The 20,120-nt window shown below is 44.6% G+C and overlaps 1 protein-coding gene across 3 annotated transcripts in view; it reads right to left on the bottom strand.

The window, feature by feature from the left end:
- LOC118234719 (POU domain, class 2, transcription factor 2-like) overlaps positions 1–20,120 on the bottom strand; it is a 56,031-nt gene that overhangs the window by 20,419 nt on the left and 15,492 nt on the right. The window contains exon 1 of one of the 3 annotated variants that reach the window (XM_035431502.1): positions 5,573–5,730. The exons of the other annotated variants lie outside the window; for them this stretch is intronic. Coding sequence (XP_035287393.1) covers positions 5,573–5,600 — 28 coding nt within the window. The 5' untranslated portion in view covers positions 5,601–5,730. Of the gene's footprint in view, positions 1–5,572; positions 5,731–20,120 lie in introns of those variants that run through there. 3 annotated transcript variants of the gene reach the window in all.

Raw genomic sequence — 20,120 nt, 5'->3', positions numbered from 1 at the left:
CTCAAAACCTAATTCGTTTCTGATAATCATTAAGATCTCGCAGAAATAGCAGCAATTTCACATTACGAAGAAATACCACTGTATTGTACACACTGATATAAAAACAGCTGACCAAGAAATTTAAACCTTGCAGTAAATGGAGACACAGAACGCAAAAAAGAAATTTTACAATAATAATAATAATAATAATAATAATAATAATAATAATAATAATTGTATTATTACTGTTGTAATAAAATAAACAAAAATGTATACAGGATAAAAGCTTTTAAAAAATAAAGACAGAAAACACTCACTTATTCATCAACACACAACACTTAAGAGCTCAGAAAATAGTCAGAATAACATTACCCCTATAATTAATACAATTAAACACGTTCTATTCAGATGCACACACATACACACACATGTGTGCGCGCGCATACACACACACACACAGTACTACAACTAACTCCTTTGTTGCTTTAGCAGTATGTTTTCGATCATTGTCTTACTGTAGGATGAAATGTCATCCAATGAGTTTGAACATTTTTGCTTGAACTTGAGCTCAGAAGATGTTTCTGTACACTTCATAATTCATTCTGCTGCTGCTATCAGCAGTGACAGTACATCATTAATGAAGACTAAGACTTCTCCTCTGACCCCCCTTGATTTGATGTTTTGTTGTTTTGCTGTTTTTGATGATGTTCCTGTTGTTTTGTTATTGTTGTTATACTGTTGCCCAATCTTTTACAACCTTTTATGTTTTTAAATGTACAGTGTGTTGAGACATCTGTGAAATGCACTTTTAATAAATGATGACTTGACTTGAAGACAAGATAGTCAGTACCTGCAGCCATACATGCCCAAATCATAACACCTCCACAACCATGTTTCACAGATGAGGAGGTGCTTTTGATTTTGGGAAGTTCTTTTTTGCCCCCAGACTTTGCTCTTGCCATCACTCTGATACAAGTGAATCTTGGTTTCCTCTGTCCACAAGACCATAATTGGTTTGCTTTTCCATAAGTATGCTTTAGGTACTAAGCAAGCTGTAACCTGGCCATCCTGTTTTTGTGGTTGACTAGTGGTTTGCACCTTGCAGTGTAGCCTCTGTAGTTCTGATTGAGACGTCTTCTGCAGACAGTAATACTGACACATCCACACCTGCCTCCTGAATTGTGTTCTAATCTGTGGGATAGGTGTTTGGGTGTTTTTCTTCAATGTGGTGAGAATTCCTTGGTCATCATTAATAGAGGTCTTCCTTACCCTTTGCAAATTACTGAACTCACCAGTGCTCTCTTCTTCTTAATGATGTTCCAAACAGATGATTTTGGTAAGCCTAAGCTTTGGCCTATGTCTATGACCTTTTTTTGTATTTCCCCATCTCATAATGACTTTTATTGGTACAACTCTGGTCCTTTTGTTGACAAACACCAATAATGGATTCCAAAGGCAATCAAAAGCATAGACTCAAGTCTAGATACTGAAAGGTCTCTTATACTTGCATTGAAGAAGCAACTGACTTCTTTGACACACCTGACTAATCAAAAACACCTGTGAAGCCGTTTGTTCCAAACATTATTGTCCCCTGAAATGGGGGGGCGGGGGGGCGCTAGGTATAAAAAGTGCTGTCATTTCTATATGGTGAAACCAACATGTATCTGTACTTTAACCACATGTGTATTGTTTGATTACAGATCAAAAAAGTGGCGTACAGATACATCATTGTCCCAAACATTATGGAGCTCACTGTGCATGAATAAATAAATGTTAAAATAAATCTCAAAATGAATGAAAAATAAAGAAAAAATATAACTTAATTCATTGTACATACATTTATATTTCTATATTAATTTCCAGATATCTTTATTTACATATTTTTCAATTCTTTTATTTATTCATTTTTATATTACTTTCCACATTTACTTATTTATTTTAGATTATTTTACTTATTCATTTTATATTTCAACATTCATTTATTTATTATTTTGTTTATTTTTGATTGTGGCACTCTCAATGTTCTACAGGGCTTTCCTCCAAATTATGTGATGTCGGGGGGTTGATAACTCATGACTCAACATTATTATCCTTTTTCTTCAATCATTTATTTTCATATTATTATCTTTTAGTTCACATTAATTGATTCATTGGTAATTGTGGCTTGCTTTAATAACAAGAACAAGAACAATAATAATAATGGCTTGCAATGAATTGCATTTTTATTTTAAGCCATGGGCTGAAGCTGAGGTGTCGCTCTGTGTGCCCGAGTGTGACCTTGCTTATGTTCCTAATGCAGAAGTTACCAAAACTGTCCTTTCAGTCAAAAGCTGCTGCAACCAACAGCTGTCAGTCACAACCAACAGCCGAGTTACCATGGGAACATTGAGGCTGAACAGCTAGTCTATTAGCGCGTCAGGCCACACATTTTTTCATGATGCAATCAAAGGTACAGTCTTTTAGTGTAGAGAAATGCCAGCATGCAGTGTGTATATAAATTGTGGATGAAATTTTAGACTTTTGCAGTACACCTACCTGGGTAATGTGATATTGTTGAAATGTGGCATTTGCTATAAGCTGCACATTGAACTTGTCTGTAACAAATAATTGTTCAATAACTGAAAAACAAATAATTAAAACTGAAACATAAGGCATATGGACGCATGCACACACACACACACACACACGCACACTCACACACTGAAAATGCAGTTGCTGACGTACGCACACAAACTTCCTTTAAAATATTGAAAACCTTCATAACGAAAAACTAATTATAATTACCACCTGCAAAAAATAAAAACTTCCCCCTCCTCTATCTCTTCCTCTTTCCTTCCTCCTTCTCTGTCTCTGTCTGCCTGTCTGCTCTGCTGGCTCTGCAGAAGTTAGTTGGCATGGTTAGTTAGCACGGTTACCATCTCCAAATCACTCTATTATTTACATCAGCACACCACACCACACCACATCACATTATTTACATTAGCAAGAATTATTTACATTAGCAAGATAACCTATATCATTGATGTTTTGAATTGAGGTAACAGATGGGGATTGTTGACTAGTTAGGTATAGAATATTTCCATCATCAAGCGCTCAAGCGCTCAACACAATGACCACTAGAGGGAACCAGTGAGTTTCAAGTGAGTAACCATGCGTAAGGTGTGTAAGAACAGTTATCATTTCTTCACAGTATTATTCACAGGTAAAGAAGTTCTAAACAAGACTTTCTGATCAGGATGCAGACAATTATCAGTGCACACAGTACATAAAATGAGCTTTTTTTCATTGAGGACAAATCTTACCTAGAATATTACTAAAACCTTTGTGTCATTCTTGGACTGCTGAGGGAAGTTCAAACATATTTTTGAATTGTTTCAGATAAATTTCAAACATATCGAACTTTTTGAATTGTTTCAGATAAATTAATAATTTTGTTTCACATACTTCAAACATAATCCATGAAAAACAATATCCATAATTCACCTCATAATTCACAACAATGGGAGTACAATTGCTTTGTAGAAATTGAAGAAGGGTAAATAGGATGTGTCCCCAGACAAGTACAAAATTATTTTTTCATCCCAAACTACAGACTTATTTGTATTAAGCAATAATAAGGAATTTGGGAAAATCACATATGTGTATAAAACCTATAGCTTAATTATTAATGCACAGGCTGCAGCTCATCAATCATAAATGCATTACATTAATGACCATGATTAGCTCTAGCTATAGTTTCTTATGTCCTTGACAGGCTTGTCTCACTCCATCTGCTTAATACAACATCAGAAGTATTAGAGTGTTGTGTGTACAGTAAGTTATTGCGAACATGGGCCTGTTCGTGTGGGTATGAATATCTGACTGAGTACATGGTTAGTGTAAGTGTGTAAATGTACAGTCGATGTGTGGGTATGAATATCTGACTGAGTACATGGTTAGTGTAAGTGTGTAAATGTACAGTCAATGTGTGGGTATGAATATCTGACTGTGTACATGGTTAGTGTAAGTGTGTAAATGTACAGTCGATGTGTGGGTATGAATATGTGACTGAGTACATGGTTAGTGTAAGTGTGTAAATGTACAGTCGATGTGTGGGTATGAATATGTGACTGAGTACATGGTTAGTGTAAGTGTGTAAATGTACAGTCGATGTGTGGGTATGAATATGTGACTGAGTACATGGTTAGTGTAAGTGTGTAAATGTACAGTAGATGTGTGGGTATGAATATGTGACTGAGTACATGGTTAGTGTAAGTGTGTAAATGTACAGTAGATGTGTGGGTAGTGCTGGGTAATGTAAAATGGTCTCTCTCTCTCACTTCCCCTCTGCACTTCCCCTCACACTCATACTGGTTTTTATTTAGTGCTAAACTTGACACTTACAGTCCTTATAGCTATTAATATACTCTACTACACCCACTGTTGTCTGCACACGCACACGGACACACACCGCACACGCACACACACATGCACGCACACACACACGCACGTATATGCACACTCAAACATCGAGCACTGAAAACACTCTAATAACGAAACACACGATGGTGCCCACGCCAGATAGTTGTAAGTGCTACTGTGTGATAGCACCATCGGCTATCCTCTCCCCTGGGTCCCTGTGTGCAGTGGGGCGTATGTGTGAGCATGTATGTGTGAGATCAGACAGGGACACCCTGTTTCAATAAGCAGCAAACAGTGCTTAAGACCCAATACTGTGCACTACATTCTAATGAAGCTCCACTCCATCAGTCCCAGCAAAACTCACTAATCCGCTATTATTTGCAGTGATACCAAAATATGCTCAATATTAGTACACACATTTAAAGAGCAGAACACATTCCATATGAGGTTCTCCATGTACCTCTACAATGACACTATTATAGCCCTTCGTAAGGAATGTATATTGGAATATATTAAATATATGTCAATTCATATCAATATGTGAGCCAAATACTTTTAGAATATCATTTATGACACGCAATGTTAGCACATAATCACAATATACTATTCATAATAATCCAAAATATATTAGTACAATTACAAATATAAAAGTGAAAATGATTGATAGTTTATAGTTTTTAAACATGTACGTGTATTGTGGCCTATTTCTTATGTATTCTGGTATATATTACTTTCTCTGTGAGGAAGTGTTGACACAGCACTGTAAAGTGCATTGTAGAGCAGTTCTGTGAAACTCATTGTATATGGAGGCCCATTCTAAAGTCTTACCTAGTTAAGAGCTCAAAAAGAACATGCAAACACACACACACACACACACACACATGCACACATACGCGCACACACGCACGCGTACACACACAGGTATATACACACACACACGCGCGCGCACGCGCATACACGCGCACACAAGCGCTCACACACAGAGATGATGTTTGTCTCATTTTTTCCCCTTGCAGCGAGGGCCTTGACATTTCATTACAACTGCAGCTGGCTGACCCCCTTTGATGTCCACTCATTACCAGAGCTCGTTAGACCCAAGAGTGCTAATTAACCCCACAGTCCCACCTCAAGAGAGGCCAATCACTGTCAGCCGCTGATAGAGAGACCAAGGACAGAAAGAGGAAATTCTTACCTGGCAACCAAGCATCTGAGTGCACCATTACTGTCTATTTATCTGTCCGTCTGTCTGTCCCTCTCTTCTACTCACACTCTATTCTCTCTCTCTTTCTCTGTATCACCCACTTACACAGTCTAGCTCTACGCCACTCAGTCTCTCACTCTTGATCTCTCAGCAAATGAGGGAGTGAACAGAACCTGTGAGGGTAAAAGTCTCCACCGCCCCCCCCTCCCCCTCGCTCCTTCCCTCCTTCCACCACTGACCCCGCCCACGCCCCACCGACACCACACCACCGCCCCGCCCCCTCATATCCTGTACGCGAGCGAACGTCAGAAAGAGAAAGAACTCGTGTAGAAAGACGACCGAAAGAGAGGGACTTACTCCAAACGGAGAGAGGGAGAAGAGGGGGGAAAGACCGAGAGACGGACAGACAGAGAGAGGGAAAGAGAAGGAGAGAAATAATTAGACCAGGGACAAGAGAGATTAAGGGAGGAGGAAGATGTCAAATGTGAGAACTGTGATCGACTGACAGGCACAAGATGGAGACTCTTGAACTACTCCACCACAGCACTTTTCAAAAGGTCTAAATATTCTAGTTTGTCCCCCCCATACGCAGGCTGACCACAGTACCTGTGGGAGTCTGTGTGGGACTGAGAGAGAGAGAGACAGAGACAGAGAGAGAGAGAGAAAGAGAGAGGCAGAGCAGCAGAGAGAGAGAGAGAGAGTGACAGGAAGCTTGAGGTGTGGAACGGGGGTCAGGAGGAGAGAGTGAGAGTGGGAGAGGACAGAAGGGAGGAGGCAAGATTAAAGAGACAAGGAGGAAGAAAGGAGAGGGCAACAGAGTGAAAGCTTTGCCACTGGAAAGTGCTGGGGTGGCTGGAAACTGTTGATCATGACACTTTCTAAAAAAAACATCCCTCTCTCTCTCTCTCTAATTCTGTTTTTGTATTTGCTTCCTTTTTCTCTTGGTTCTGCAACTCATTAAAGTGAATTTCACATGGCGCTATACCCTTAATTAACATGAAGCTAATTCCAACTTGTGTTTCCAAGGAAATTCATTGATACTATCATTTTTACTTTGAAGCAAATTAACATGTCAAACAAGTACTGCAAGTCAATTATGTATGTCATTGTTAATCATGTTTTGTAGAAGCTTGTTGTAGTGTTGGGAAAAGTGGTGTAACATTTTGAATGAATAATAATTATTTTATTTATTTTTATGGTTCTAATGTACCTTTTAACTCTTTTATAATTTCAAAATACACTTCTACTTCTACTTTCACATCTATGGATGAATGTGTCACTTAAATAGATATTCGCAAATGAGTTTAACATTTAACTGTCACCCAAATGTATTTTCCAAAGTTCAGGTTTCACAATGGAAAATGTCATATGAAACATATAATTTGTTTGTGTGACAATTAAGAAAGATGTTTGGAATAACTACTTGATCAGCGTCTGTATTCGCTTCTCATGCTCCCTTCAACATGGAGCCTGTTACAGCTCGCAGTAGCATATCATCACCACATGATGGCAGTGTTGGCTCTAATTTTTTTCTCAGAGAAAGCAGGACCTTTTTCTCTTTTTTTGGGGGGGGGGGGGGGGGGGGGGGGTCTACCCTGCGCACATTTCATGACCGGAGATGGAGCTCCATTAACAATCATTACGCTGAACCCGTCTCGCAGACAGTGCCGCCTTGCACGCACATACATAAATACCAATTGCGCATTTACCGCACAGACCGGACTATACACTATAAAAGCATATTGATTATCGGAAATGGCGATATCAAGCCTCTGTCTAGACGAGCCTGAAGCCAGTTCAGCCTGAGGGTGCCCACAGTAAACTCTCACTACCACTGCAGGTGAGGGCAGTCCTCTCCTAAAATGGTGTTTCTCTGTTGAGGAGCCCGGCCCCCATCTCATATATTTGGTGGTCGAAAGAGCGGAGGGGACACGCGCTGTCCCTGCCAAGGACTCCGGAGGGGGGGGGGGGGGGGAGGGGGGGGTGGGGGGTGGCAGCAGGACGCCGGCCGCTCCTCGGTCACGCCTGTCAGGGGACGGTGACAGACTGCGCGTGGGGTGCGTGCGGGGCGGCCCGGGGGTCGGGAAGGGGCGGGTGGATGTGTGTCCTGGGGTCAGGGGTCGCCGCATGGCCCCCCGGCGTCGGCCCTGGCCCTGCCCCTCCCCCACCCCCTACTCCTCCCCCTCCTTTGGGGCGCACCCTGCATGCGACATGGTTCTTCCTCCACCGAGTGAAGACCTTTGTGTGGGGGGGGGTAGGGGGGTTTGGTCACTCTTCCCATGAGACTTTGCTCTCCCTATGTGCACTGCGTTGTCTTTAGCATCGACGACCATAAAGTGCTGCATCGGACGGATCTGTTTAATGAGTGAAGAGGCCGCGCGTGCGGCACGCTAACGGCACGGCAGCGGCCAATCGCAGCCTGGCGGCGGCACACTGACGGCTGACAGGGGCGAGCGCCGAGCTCCAGGCTGCCATTCCCCACGAGAGGGTCACCGGAGAGAGCTCCGCGTCCGCGTCTGCCTCTGACCTGGAGGGGGGCGGAGCCACCGCGCCCGGGGTGATCAATCAAAGGGCTGTCAGAGCCGACAGGGAGGGGCTAAGAGGTGGACGGGGGCCGGGCAGGCCAACAGACCCCTGCGTGAGACGAGAGCCAGACGGTCTGTGTCACGGCACTGACAGACTCGCCGCTTCGAAAAGGGGCTCGGGTCACATTTACAGACACGGCTCCGGTCGCGTTCACAGACGCACCCACCGCCGCACGCACAGACACACGCACACACGTACCCACTCGTGCGCACATGAAGAAAACACACACACACGGAAACCCGAAATGCTGATTAATGCCGCCCTGTGCTTGACGGGGTTCGTCGCTTCAGCCGCGCGACGCGAGTGGCGTTTCGCTGAAACGTTTCTGCCCGCGCTCCGACGTCCGGACGCGCGACGGAGGAGGAGACAGCTTCGCGGAGAGCCGAGGCTCGAGAGCGGAGAGGCAAATTAAAAATAAGGGCCGAGCAAATAGACTGTGGTTTGACCCGCCCGAAGAGAGGAGATTGGATGTGCGGGAGAGGGTAAAGTGGACGGGGGTCTGAGACTGCAGGGTTTATCTGGGGAGGGGGTTATGAGAGTGGCACGGCCTGTGTCAACATCCCGGTCCCTCCCTGCACCACAAACTGACCCCGGATCAGCCGCCATTCGCAGAGCCATTAGCTTCTGTGGTTTGGCTGTTATATCACTGTGTGCCTGAAATGATCTAAGAACTGTATTCGAGACGAGCGGTCTATGTAACCCCTGCCTGGTCACGGCAATAACACCAGTGCCACCTCTTTCACGGGCCAGAATGAATTGCCACATTTTATTCTACGGGAAATAAAAATATGTCTCGCCTAGAGAACGGAAGTTAATGCTTTTCGCCCTCGCTGTCATATTGTGCATGTGAAAACTCACAACCCAGCCATCCGCGCACTCGTCCACTTCCTCTGTCTCTCTCTCCCGCTTTCCATTAATCTCTATCCCTCTTCCTCTTTCCTCTCCGTGCAGAGCGCAGTCGTGCAGGTCAGCAGTAGCCGTGACATCACTGGACACAGCGCTGCACTCCGATAGGACACTTGGCCGTGTTGCCAGGCAACAGCGCCGGAGGGTCTGTATGTGTGAGAGTGAAAGTGTATTTATTTGTGTGTGTGTGTGTGTGTGTGTGTGTGTGTGCACCTGCTTGTCTGTCTGTCTGTCTGTCTGCCTGTCTGTCTTTCTATGAACATTATGTAGCTTCCAAGACTATGTTCAACAATCTGTTCACACTAATGCACAGCACTGAAGAAATACTCTTGTGTTTATAATGGGAGAACTTCAATACGGCACGGAAAAAAGGAAAATGCTTCCGTAGCTAAGTGATGACTGATGGTAGATGGTATCTATCTGCACTATCTAATAAAGATATCTAATAATAAATGTGTGTGTGTGAGTGAGAGAGAGAGAGTGTGTGTGTGTGTGTGTGTTTCTGTGTGTGAATGTGTGTGCGTGTGCATGCATGTGTGTGTGTGTGTGCATACATTTGTGTGAGTGTGTGTGTGCATGCATGTGTGTGTGTGTGAGTGTGTGTGTGTGTGTGTGTGTGTGTGCGTGAGTGTGTGTGTGTGTGTGTGAGTGTGTGTGTGTGAGTGTGTGTGTGTGTGTGTGAGTGTGTGTGTGTGTGTGTGAGTGTGTGTATGTGTGTGTGTGTGTGTGTGTGTGAGTGTGTGTGTGAGTGTGTGTATGTATGTGAGTGTGTGTGTGTGTGTGTGTGTCTCATGGGAAGGAGGTGGTTATTGTATCTGACACAAGGCCTCTTTCTTACGCCTCATATTTCTGGGCCGATCGATTCCTCTGACTCCCGACAAGACAATAATCGCACCTCCCTCCCCGACTCCATCACAGCCATTATTACTGCCCTCCCCAGAGAACATAACGACAGGAGAGAGAGAGAGAGAGAGAGAGAGAGAGAGAGAGAGAGAAGTTGAGGAGGAAGAGATGGAGGAAGAAGTAGAGGGAGGGGGGAGAGAAAGGAAGTTGAGGAGGAAGAAAGAGATGGAGGAAGAAGTGGAGGGAGGGGGGGGAGAGACAGATAGAGGTGGAGAGGGAGCCCTGCAGGAATGGGTGGAGAGCGGTAGAGAGCGAGCGAGGCTCAGGAGAGGGACGCTGTCGAGACAAAGATTGAGAGAACTGTGGTGTCAGAGGTTCAGGGAGGGTGAGGCTCGCTGAGGAGAGAAGGATAAATAAACTAAAAAATAAAATAAAGAGGGATGAAAGAGAGGAATGTGAACAATGAGGGGGCGTCAGAGAAGGAAGAGAAAAACGAGCCATAGAAACGGGCCAGACAGAGGGATGGAGAAGAGGTGAAAGGACAAAGAAGTGATGGTGAGGCATGCTGTCAGTGTCACAGCATTCTGACTGGATGAAAAGGAGGAAAACAATTAAAGGGAGCTTTATAAACGTGACTCGTCACATATCGGTTCCTAAAATGGACCAAAAAAAAAACAAAAACAATAAAACGGAGAACCGGAGGAGGAAAGAAAGAAGGAAGTGAGCTCCTCCGTTTTTACAGAGCTATTTAACAGGTGTCAAGAGCATGATAATAACATAAAAAAGAGAAAAGGACAAACAGACAAAGCAGAAAAATGTAAACCAAAAAAAATTGAAACCACAAATCTGCGCAAACAAGTGTAACTGCTCATAAAAAAACACCGAACAATGTTGTCTCATTAATATTATATATTTTTACACAATGCTGAAAGGCATCGCTAAGGTACGAACGAGCCTCGGTAGGGAAAGGTAGAGAAAGAGTATAAGGGGGAGGGGAGACGGAGAGAAGGAGAGAGAGAAAGTGTGATGGGAGGGGGGGGATGAAAAGAGAGATTGAGTAAGAAAGCCTGTCACTAAAGACTGACTGACAGAAACCAGGGCCTCTTGAAGCGCTGCTCTTCAGAATATTGAGGATAAAGTGACAAAATATCCCTCATCTATCTCCTTCCATACCCGCTGGGCTGCGCCTGCTCGGAAGTCCGCGTGGGACGGCCATATTGGTCCACCTGGATTGCCGGTACATTCTAAGTACAGTAATAGGATTTCAAAGCAAAGCACTATTTGATCCCTGATCCCTCCTCTCTCCCTCTGTCTGTCAGCATTGCCTTCTTTTACCTTCATCTTTCAATATCCCATAATTCCCCTTCTCCCTCTGTCAATACATCCATAGTCTGTCAATGCAACTGCCCTCTCTCTCTCTCTCTCTCTCTCTATCTCTCTCTCTCTCTGCAAATACATCCAGCTTCTGTCTATTAATACACCCTCAGTTTCCTTTCTTTCGATTTCCATGTTTTCTCATCTTCTATTTTTTTTCTCAGCTATCCCTTCCTCTACCTCTCTTTCCCTCTCCATCTCATTGGATCCCACCTCTCTACCTCTCTTCCCCCTTGCCTTCTCCTTCTCTCTAGGTAGCCCCTTGCTTTCTTTTTTTCTCTTTCGCTCTTTTCCTCTCTTCTATCGCAACGTCTCCGATAATCAGAATGATGATTGAATTAATTATTAACGTGCTGTTTTTACAAGAGGGGTCAGAGACATGGCCGCTGCACATTAGAAATGGGGCGCAGTTATGAGAGGGGGGAGAGAGACCAAATGTGAAAGGGGAAAGAGGTGCTGGCAGTGTGCGTTGATTAGGGGGTTGATGGGGGGGATGGGGGTTGGGGGGATTGGTCTGGCTAGCGGAACAGCTTTTCACCCCTTGCCCCCCCTCCCTCTCTCCACTCTGCTTTGTATTCTGTAGAGATGACAGGGAGAAAGCTTTATTGCTCCGAGTTTGTATCGATCGGGGCCCCTCACAGGGGGTGAACAGACACACGTACGCTGGAAGCCCTTCCACAATGACCATAGGTTCTGCCCAGCCAACTCTGCCCCCCCCTCCTCCTCCTTCGCCTTTCCTCCCTCTTCCACTCTCTCGCTCTGAGACTTAAATAAATTCACAGCTCTTCTCCTCAAAGGTTAAGGAAAGAGATGGCGGCTTTTCATCTTCCACCGTGCACTTTGAATGGAAGATGAATTATATACATAAACTGAAAGTAAGTACATAAATATAAATATATGAACTGTTCCCTCTCTATCTCCCCTCCCCCTCCCTCTCTCTGCCCACTCTCCTTCCTCCTTTATATTCCTCCATCTCAGTTCAGTGGGGCTTTTTATTACAGCTGGTGAGAATGATTTTGCACACACACACACACACACACACACCCATACACGCACGCACACACACCCATACACACACACACACACACACACACACACGCACACACACACACACACGCACACACACACGCACACACACACACACAGCACGGATGAAAGGGTCTTTCTTTTAGACATAACCTTTCTTTTAGGTGTAAAATCGTGGGACGTTTACCATTGAATGGAGGGTCAGAGGGAAGAAATACAGGCCAAAGAAAATAATGATATGGTACATTATCAGAAGGATGTGGTTTTAAAAACCCCATGATATCTTTGTTGATGTGCCTTTTAAACAAGGTTCAAGACACATAATTCTGTTGCCTACACCCATCTTAGCAGAAAAACAAATTTGACCTCTGCCTGTCCTTTAGACCAGTCAATGGTCTGGTTTAATATTGAGGAAGTTCTGTCACCCAAATAGAACCCAAAAGTCCCTGGCCTCAAATTCAGTACCAACACTGTGTTCTCTTTGCTCTTGGCGCAAAAAAAAAAAAAAAGGCCTGTTCTTTCTGGTTCTATCTTTAACCACACAGCCGTCCACACGACCAGTAATGTCCACTCAACGAACGACAGTCACACTCACAGTCTCTGGTTGCCGTGTGAACCGGTTATCAAGTGCACTTTTTTCAGCCAAATCATCTTGTAGCATTATGAGGTTCCAGAAATCTAAGAGGAAAGCTTCAGATGCGCCAAGGTTCTCAGTTTCCAGTTTATTGTGAAATGGTAATAGGAAAACTGGACTGTTATAGGTATGTATTCAATATTAATTTATATAAAATCCTGAAATGATGTGCAATATATAACATACACATATATTTGTAATATGCTACACACACACATATATATATACGCACACATGTACGTGTGTGCATGTAGGTATGTATATGTATACACATACATGCACATTCCCTGCATTTTAAAAACACAAAACATAAAAACTAAAATTTGTAAGAAATCCACACGACAAGAATATTGGAAAATGAGTCAATTTTTGCCCCATTGTGCTCTCTACACTGTGAAGAACAAATGTTAAAAGCAGAGCACCTGACACTAAGAAAACTCACCGTGAGATAAAACAATACCAAACATTTTTCCCAATTGCACTTAAGTTGTATGAGAACAGTCAGCTAAGGCCAGAGCACTGACATCATTTTTCCGCCACACTGCCACTGCATGCCAAATGTGCAATATTGGACAGCCCCAGAATTCCATTATTGTGTAATTTAATAATTTCCCGTGCATATTTATGCTGATGTGCCTCGGAAGATGTGTGAGCAATAGTGACCTGGCCGTGACCTTTATGGGTAAAGCGTTGTCACGAAATTTGATGAAGAATCACTTGGGGGCATTAAAGCAATTTGCGGGAATCCATTCTTCTCTATAATACGTTAGATTTTCTTGTGAAGATTTATGGATGTGCGCGTGTTCTCATTTTGTCTGTGCCTCTACACCAGGCACTGACAAAGCTGGTCATATGTCGGGTATTTTATTACAAAACTGAGACAATCCCACTTAAAATCACTGCTGGACCACCACTTCAAGCTGGTTGGGATATTAACCAAAGCCACGGCACCAGATATGAGAAAATTAAATATGAACCATTCCATTGCTTCGTATGAAACTATTTTTACAAATCAAGAAATAAATGGTTGTTTTATTACACCTTTCCTAAGTGTAAAGAGATATGCCAGACTATTTTCTTCATGCAGCCAAATTACAAGATTTCACCAGGGAGATAAAATTATTTTGTAGAAATTGACTTGACTTGACATTAAATGACAGCAGTTAGCAACAAGATGTTTTTGCCTTTATTGGTGAGGTTGGTCACCTTCATTGCGATTGCCACTACCAGATTCAAGGATTAAAATAGCACGACCTAACCACAGACCTACCTAGGCTTAACACCTTTGAATTTGGCGGTAACTATGCAATACATTTTTTCGTGTAATGTGTCACGGTACATTAATATAATTTCAGTGAATGAATAACACTGTCAGCAACTTCAAAGATCACAATACTATTACAAATGAATTTGAATAAGTTACAGATTTTATAGGTTTTATATTTCATCTGTTTTTTTAATCATGCAACCTTTTTTGTAGCTTACTTTGCAAAGCAGCAAATATTTCATTTGTGGTAATATTTTACCACAGTTTTTTGTTTGGCAAAGCAGTAAATATTTTATCTTCAGCTGAAGGCAGCACACAAAGACACCACAGCGGCAGCCCACCATCTAGACCTTCTGTCTCTTTGTAATGCCACGGAGGTCTACAGGAACGTCTATATTTTCCACAAATTCCCATCGCAGACGGGTCAGCCCGTGATACTCCACCCCCTGAGCATGTGCAGCGAGCGCAGCTGCGTGTGCATGATGCAAGCGCACCAGCGCGCACACGCACTTCGGAGACACTTTTTTTTTTGCGGTCAGACACCATTGTGTCGGACATGTTCGTTCAGTTAGGGCATGTACGGCGCTCGCTTCAATAGAAGATAGTCCCGTGGCCACGGTACCATGACAGAGAGAGAGAGAGAGCGGTGTATTTCATAACACAACACGCTACAGAATCCGGCTCCCATGTCTGCACGGAACCTCTTACAGGCTACATCCTACACTGACCCGGGGAAGTAACGCTTTCTTCTGAAACGAGAGTATTTCATACTCCTAGGCATCTCTATTCACATAATGACATATATTGGGAAGGATGCAAACGTTTTACCCACAATCATTTTGTCGATTAAAGCCGTCGGAGAGGAGCTGATGAATCGATGCGGGAGTTGCATACATATTTTAAGGTCTGTTGAGGAATTGTTCTTCCAGGCTCCACATTTAATGTGGATATTGGGGCAGAGAGTGTATTACACCACAGAATTATGATAGATGTGAAATAAGGGAAGACTTGCCTCCTGGTTTCAGTCTAATCTCCTGAGTCTCTACAGGAGAAAAACTATGTGATAATAATCTTTTTAATCACACATTAATCTGTCATTACAATAACAAAATCTTTTTTTTTGTCAATAAAAACAGTTAAGCCATTTTAGGCCAGGTCCTTTACTTGCTATTGTTTCTGATGGCTGGAAATTTTCATAGATTTCCAGGGTTATGGGTAGAGTTCATAAATCTAAGCCTTCTGGCTCTCTGCCACTTAGATATAAAGTGTTTTTAGAAATAAAGATCTTAGATATAAAGTGCTTGGTACATATGATACTGGATACCACAGAGTACTTTTAATTGAACACATATGGAATATGCTTTAAACTGCAACTAGCAAATGCCAGACAGTTTCTACGTGAAACAGTTTTTTGAAGGTAAAGCATCTCTGTGGTTCATAGGCTAAACTGGCTAAAACCACCTGAACCTGTCATTAATTGCTCTAATAGTATAACAAATAAGCATTTAAACATGTTCCACAGGCCTGTGAGTTTATGGAATGAAAGTGAAAGTGCAATAGTATCCAGAAGCAGTGGTGCGGTGGTGTTCTGACACCGTGACTTCAGAGACAGTAGGTTGCACCATTGTTCCTTTGTCTTCCTGACTCTCATTTAATTTCCAGTCATTAAGCTGACAAGGCGCTAGACTAACAAGGTCAAATTTTGCTGGTTACACATGCCATCAGTATAATTAAAATAACTGAACTGAATTGAGGAAATATGGCTGCAACTCGTTCACTTCCCTTTGTGGGAAAAAACCACCAAAAATCTTATTTGATTCTATTTTTTCTACTGTAGGCTTAATATTATTGGCCAATGCTTTTTAAAAATTAGGCAAAGCTTTGCTGCAGATTTGGGTGGCCTCAGATGGGAAGAGAAGAGAAGGAAAAATGTATCAGTGCTAAAGCTCAAACACAATCATTCATATAGAAGCTGGAAAAAGACAGTGTACTCCAGCTCATTATTATAGAATTTACCATTGTGCACAAGATGCGTAGACAGATGTGGATTAGCTTGGCTTATGACTAAGACAGCCCATCCTCAAAACACCAGTCCATCAGAACGTGAAAATAATAACCTGGAGTAGTTTTTGATGGGACCTGTGCAAGGGTACGTAATGCACCAATCACAGACACTCCTTGTGTGTCTCTAGGACACAGACATGTGCCCAATGAGACCTGTGCACTTCAGAAAAGTCTTTGTGGTCGAGATCAGTACCTTATCTGCCAAATCTCCAGACAAGAGGCAAACACTATGTTCTTAAGAAACACATCTCTACAGGGGACCACAAATACACTTCACTGAAAGCTTTAAAACACTGGTCTGATGAATAATTAATTTGAATCCCAAAAAAAAAAAAAATCACAGCACTCCTCAACTGTCCCTTGAAAAAAATGCATCTGATCAGAAAGACAGTCTAGTGCTCCTTTTGTGTAAAAAGACATGATGAACAAAAAAAGAAAATAATTTCTACAGAACTTTCTGCTTGCACATGTATTCAGTTAATTAATCAGTTGCCCACGTGACACAAACCACACAGGACTGATTTTTACTACTGGTTTCACCAGGGAGGCAGTGTAGCACAATGGCTGAGGGAACTGGGCTTGTCGCTTTGATGTTGCCTATTGACGGGCGTGCCACTTTTGTTGTACACTTAAGCAAGGTGAATAACCTCAATTGATTCAGTAAAATATCTAGCTGAATAAATGGGCTGTATGAAACTGATATAATTTGCGCAAAATTCTCCGGATAAGTGTTCTAAAGTGTCCTCATTTTTTAATTTGGAAAATCGTTTTACAATTTGCTTCACGCATCATATTGATGTACACTCATGGAATTATTTCATTTTAAGGACTGATAATGGTGTCAAGGATAAAGAAAACAGTAAACACTCATAACATCGTTCTAGATTAAAAGCATAAGCTTTGCAAAAATTGATTGGTCGAAACAAAACTTGCAATATCTCTTCTCACCTCCAATCATCTAAGTAGCATTCAGGGTCTGAAAATGTACACCCGCACGCCACTCTAAACACAATCACTGCAAACTGAGAGACTACTAATGTGTGTTACAAATAAAGATCAGGACTCTCTTTTTCATTAGAGGAGAACAGTCTGCCTTGCTTCGGTATTTTTCCATGTTATTCAGACGAGGGAAGCAGAGATAGAGCTGGGATCACGATGCAGAAAGCACTGCGGCGGCGAGTCGAACCCCCGGCCGCACAGGAGCGTTTACGGGCGGCCTGAGACTCGGGCGTCCGGCCTGCGCCGCTCGGCCACTCTTTCTCTACGATACTCTTTCATTCGCCATTTTCCTCCCTCATTTCAGACACCCAGACAAACGTGCGACTGTTGGAGCTCCCATCATTTGGAAAGGCCTCCCAGTCTGTCGGCTTGCCCGGACGCACGCTTCCGCGGCTGGCGGCTTCCCCTCACTCGTGATCCGCCGTGAGGTGCAGGCAAAGCACAGACGCCCGATGGACCAGAGAGGTCCCTACTGAGCGCTGAGGCTGGGGGACGCCCCGTCTAATACACACCCACCCTGCTGGGACCCCCAGTCACAATGGACACCCACGTGGTAGGCATTCACTACGAACTGGAGGGCACATCTCTGCAGTAAGCACCAGCGCTTTGACAGGATACGCCACCCAGGAGCCCCCTAAAAGTCTTGTTTTTCTGAAGCAAATAAAACAATCTGGACAGAACTGCTCGCGCTGCTGCTGACTGACTCGCGGAGGCCTTCAACGTGTTGCACTTGAAAGCGAGCTGAAGGCTGCGTTTATGGAGCACCCGTAAAGATCTCCGAGCGCTTTACACGGGGAAGGGAAAGCGAGCCGGCAGTGAAGAGCGCCCACCTGGGTGATGTCTGCGCAGCAACGGCTCACACACTCCAGCTAAGGTGGAGAGGGAAATAGCATTACTGCCAGTAGTAACATGCTGTAATAGTAGCACTAGTGGTAATGTAGTAGTGCAAAAGCGCAACAAGGCCTATTCTGCTGGTATTTGTTGTTACTCAGCACTTCATTTATAAATTAGCTAGCGTCTTGGGCGTGGAATTGTTGCTTATTTTAGGAAGAAAACAAAAATCTGCAGAACCTACAGCTCTCCAGGACCAGGGCTAGTCAGCCCAGTAATAGCAGAAGTAGTACAGGCAGTGTTCTGTGTCCTGGACCATTATGGAAGTGTTCAGGCAGCAGAAGCCCAACAATACAGGTTATCTGCAGAGGCCTCTGGCCCTGAGCCGCCCGTCAGGGTGAGGTGGGCGTGTGCAGTGTGCACACAGCCCTGAGCCGCCCGTCAGGGCGAGGTGGGCGTGTGCACACAGCCCTGAGCCGCCCGTCAGGGTGAGGTGGGCGTGTGCAGTGTGCACACAGTCCTGAGCCGCCCGTCAGGGCGAGGTGGGCGTGTGCAGTGTGCACACAGCCCTGAGCCGCCCGTCAGGGCGAGGGGGGCGTGTGCACAGAGCTCTGAGCCGCCCGTCAGGGTGAGGTGGGCGTGTGCACACAGCTCTGAGCCGCCCGTCAGGGTGAGGGGGGGCGTGTGCACAGAGCTCTGAGCCGCCCGTCAGGGTGAGGGGGGCGTGTGCACAGAGCTCTGAGCCGCCCGTCTGGGTGAGGGGGGCGTGTGCGGGCGGGGCTCCGCAGTCAGGCCCGCCGTGTTTACATTCGGCAGGAGGCGAGGAACAGCACGCGGGGCAGAGTCTCACGGCGATCGATGAGGAGGAGAGAGAGACGGAGGGAGGGTATGGAGGGAGAGATCGGTAAGAAAAGCAGGTTATCTCCTGTCATTAATGGAGGGAATCCCAGCCGGGGGGTGGGAGGGGGGTTAGAGACAGGGGGTGGGGTGGGGGTGGGTGGGGGAAGACCTGGATTCATTGAGAAAAACAGAGACTGTTTGGCATCAGGAGAAAGCAGACAATTATCTGTATTGATTAAAGCAAGCCGGGACTGTGAAGTCTGAGAAAACTATGACTAGATCAATAGAGAGAGGGGAAGGGGGGGGAGAAGGAGGATGGAAACAAAGGAGGAAAGTGGAGGTCAAGAGTGTGTAAAAGAGTGAGGAAAAAGCTTGTAAGACAGAGAGAGGAGAAAAAAAACTGAGAAGTGGGTGCAAAGATTGGGGGAAGGGGGATGGAGAGGACAGGAAATTTAGTGGCAGAGACAAGGGAAATTAATAAAATATTGCATATGTTAAAGGGAAAGGGGAAGAGCAGGAGGCGGAAGAAGAAGAAGAGGAGAGAAAACTACCAAACAAAACAGCAAAAGAAAGCAGACAAAGAAACTGCCCGCAAAACAGGAAAGCCACAGGATGGATATGTGGCCGGAGAGGGCGGGAGAGAAAAAGGTATAGGTAGAGACAGAGAGCAGACTGGGCAAAAAAAAAAAAAAGAGAAAGAAGGACAGAGGAGGTAGAGTACAGTCGCTCCATACGAGAGAAAGGAACAGTGGCTGGCCTCACAACAGGAAGTGGGACAGAAGGCCTACAGAACTGCATCAGGCTAGGCAGCGGAGAAACATTCCACCGCTCCACGGAAACAACCGGCAGCCTACAGGGAGGAGCCAGTGTGCAGTGCTGTCTGCAGGGAGGAGCCAGTGTGCAGTGCTGTCTGCAGGGAGGAGCCAGTGTGCAGTGCTGTCTGCAGGGAGGAGCCAGTGTGCAGTGCTGTCTCCAGGGAGGAGCCAGTGTGCAGTGCTGTCTCCGGGGAGGAGCCAGTGTCCAGTGCTGTCTGCAGGGAGGAGCCAGTGTGCAGTGCTGTCTGCAGGGAGGAGCCAGTGTGCAGTGCTGTCTGAAGGGAGGAGCCAGTGTGCAGTGCTGTCTGCAGGGAGGAGCCAGTGTGCAGTGCTGTCTCCAGGGAGGAGCCAGTG

The sequence above is a fragment of the Anguilla anguilla genome, chromosome 8 (genome assembly GCF_013347855.1).
Source record: "Anguilla anguilla isolate fAngAng1 chromosome 8, fAngAng1.pri, whole genome shotgun sequence".
Classification (NCBI taxonomy): Eukaryota; Metazoa; Chordata; class Actinopteri; order Anguilliformes; family Anguillidae; genus Anguilla; species Anguilla anguilla.
The sequence above is the reverse complement of the archived record's forward strand: the minus strand, read 5'-3'. Positions and strand labels throughout refer to the sequence as shown.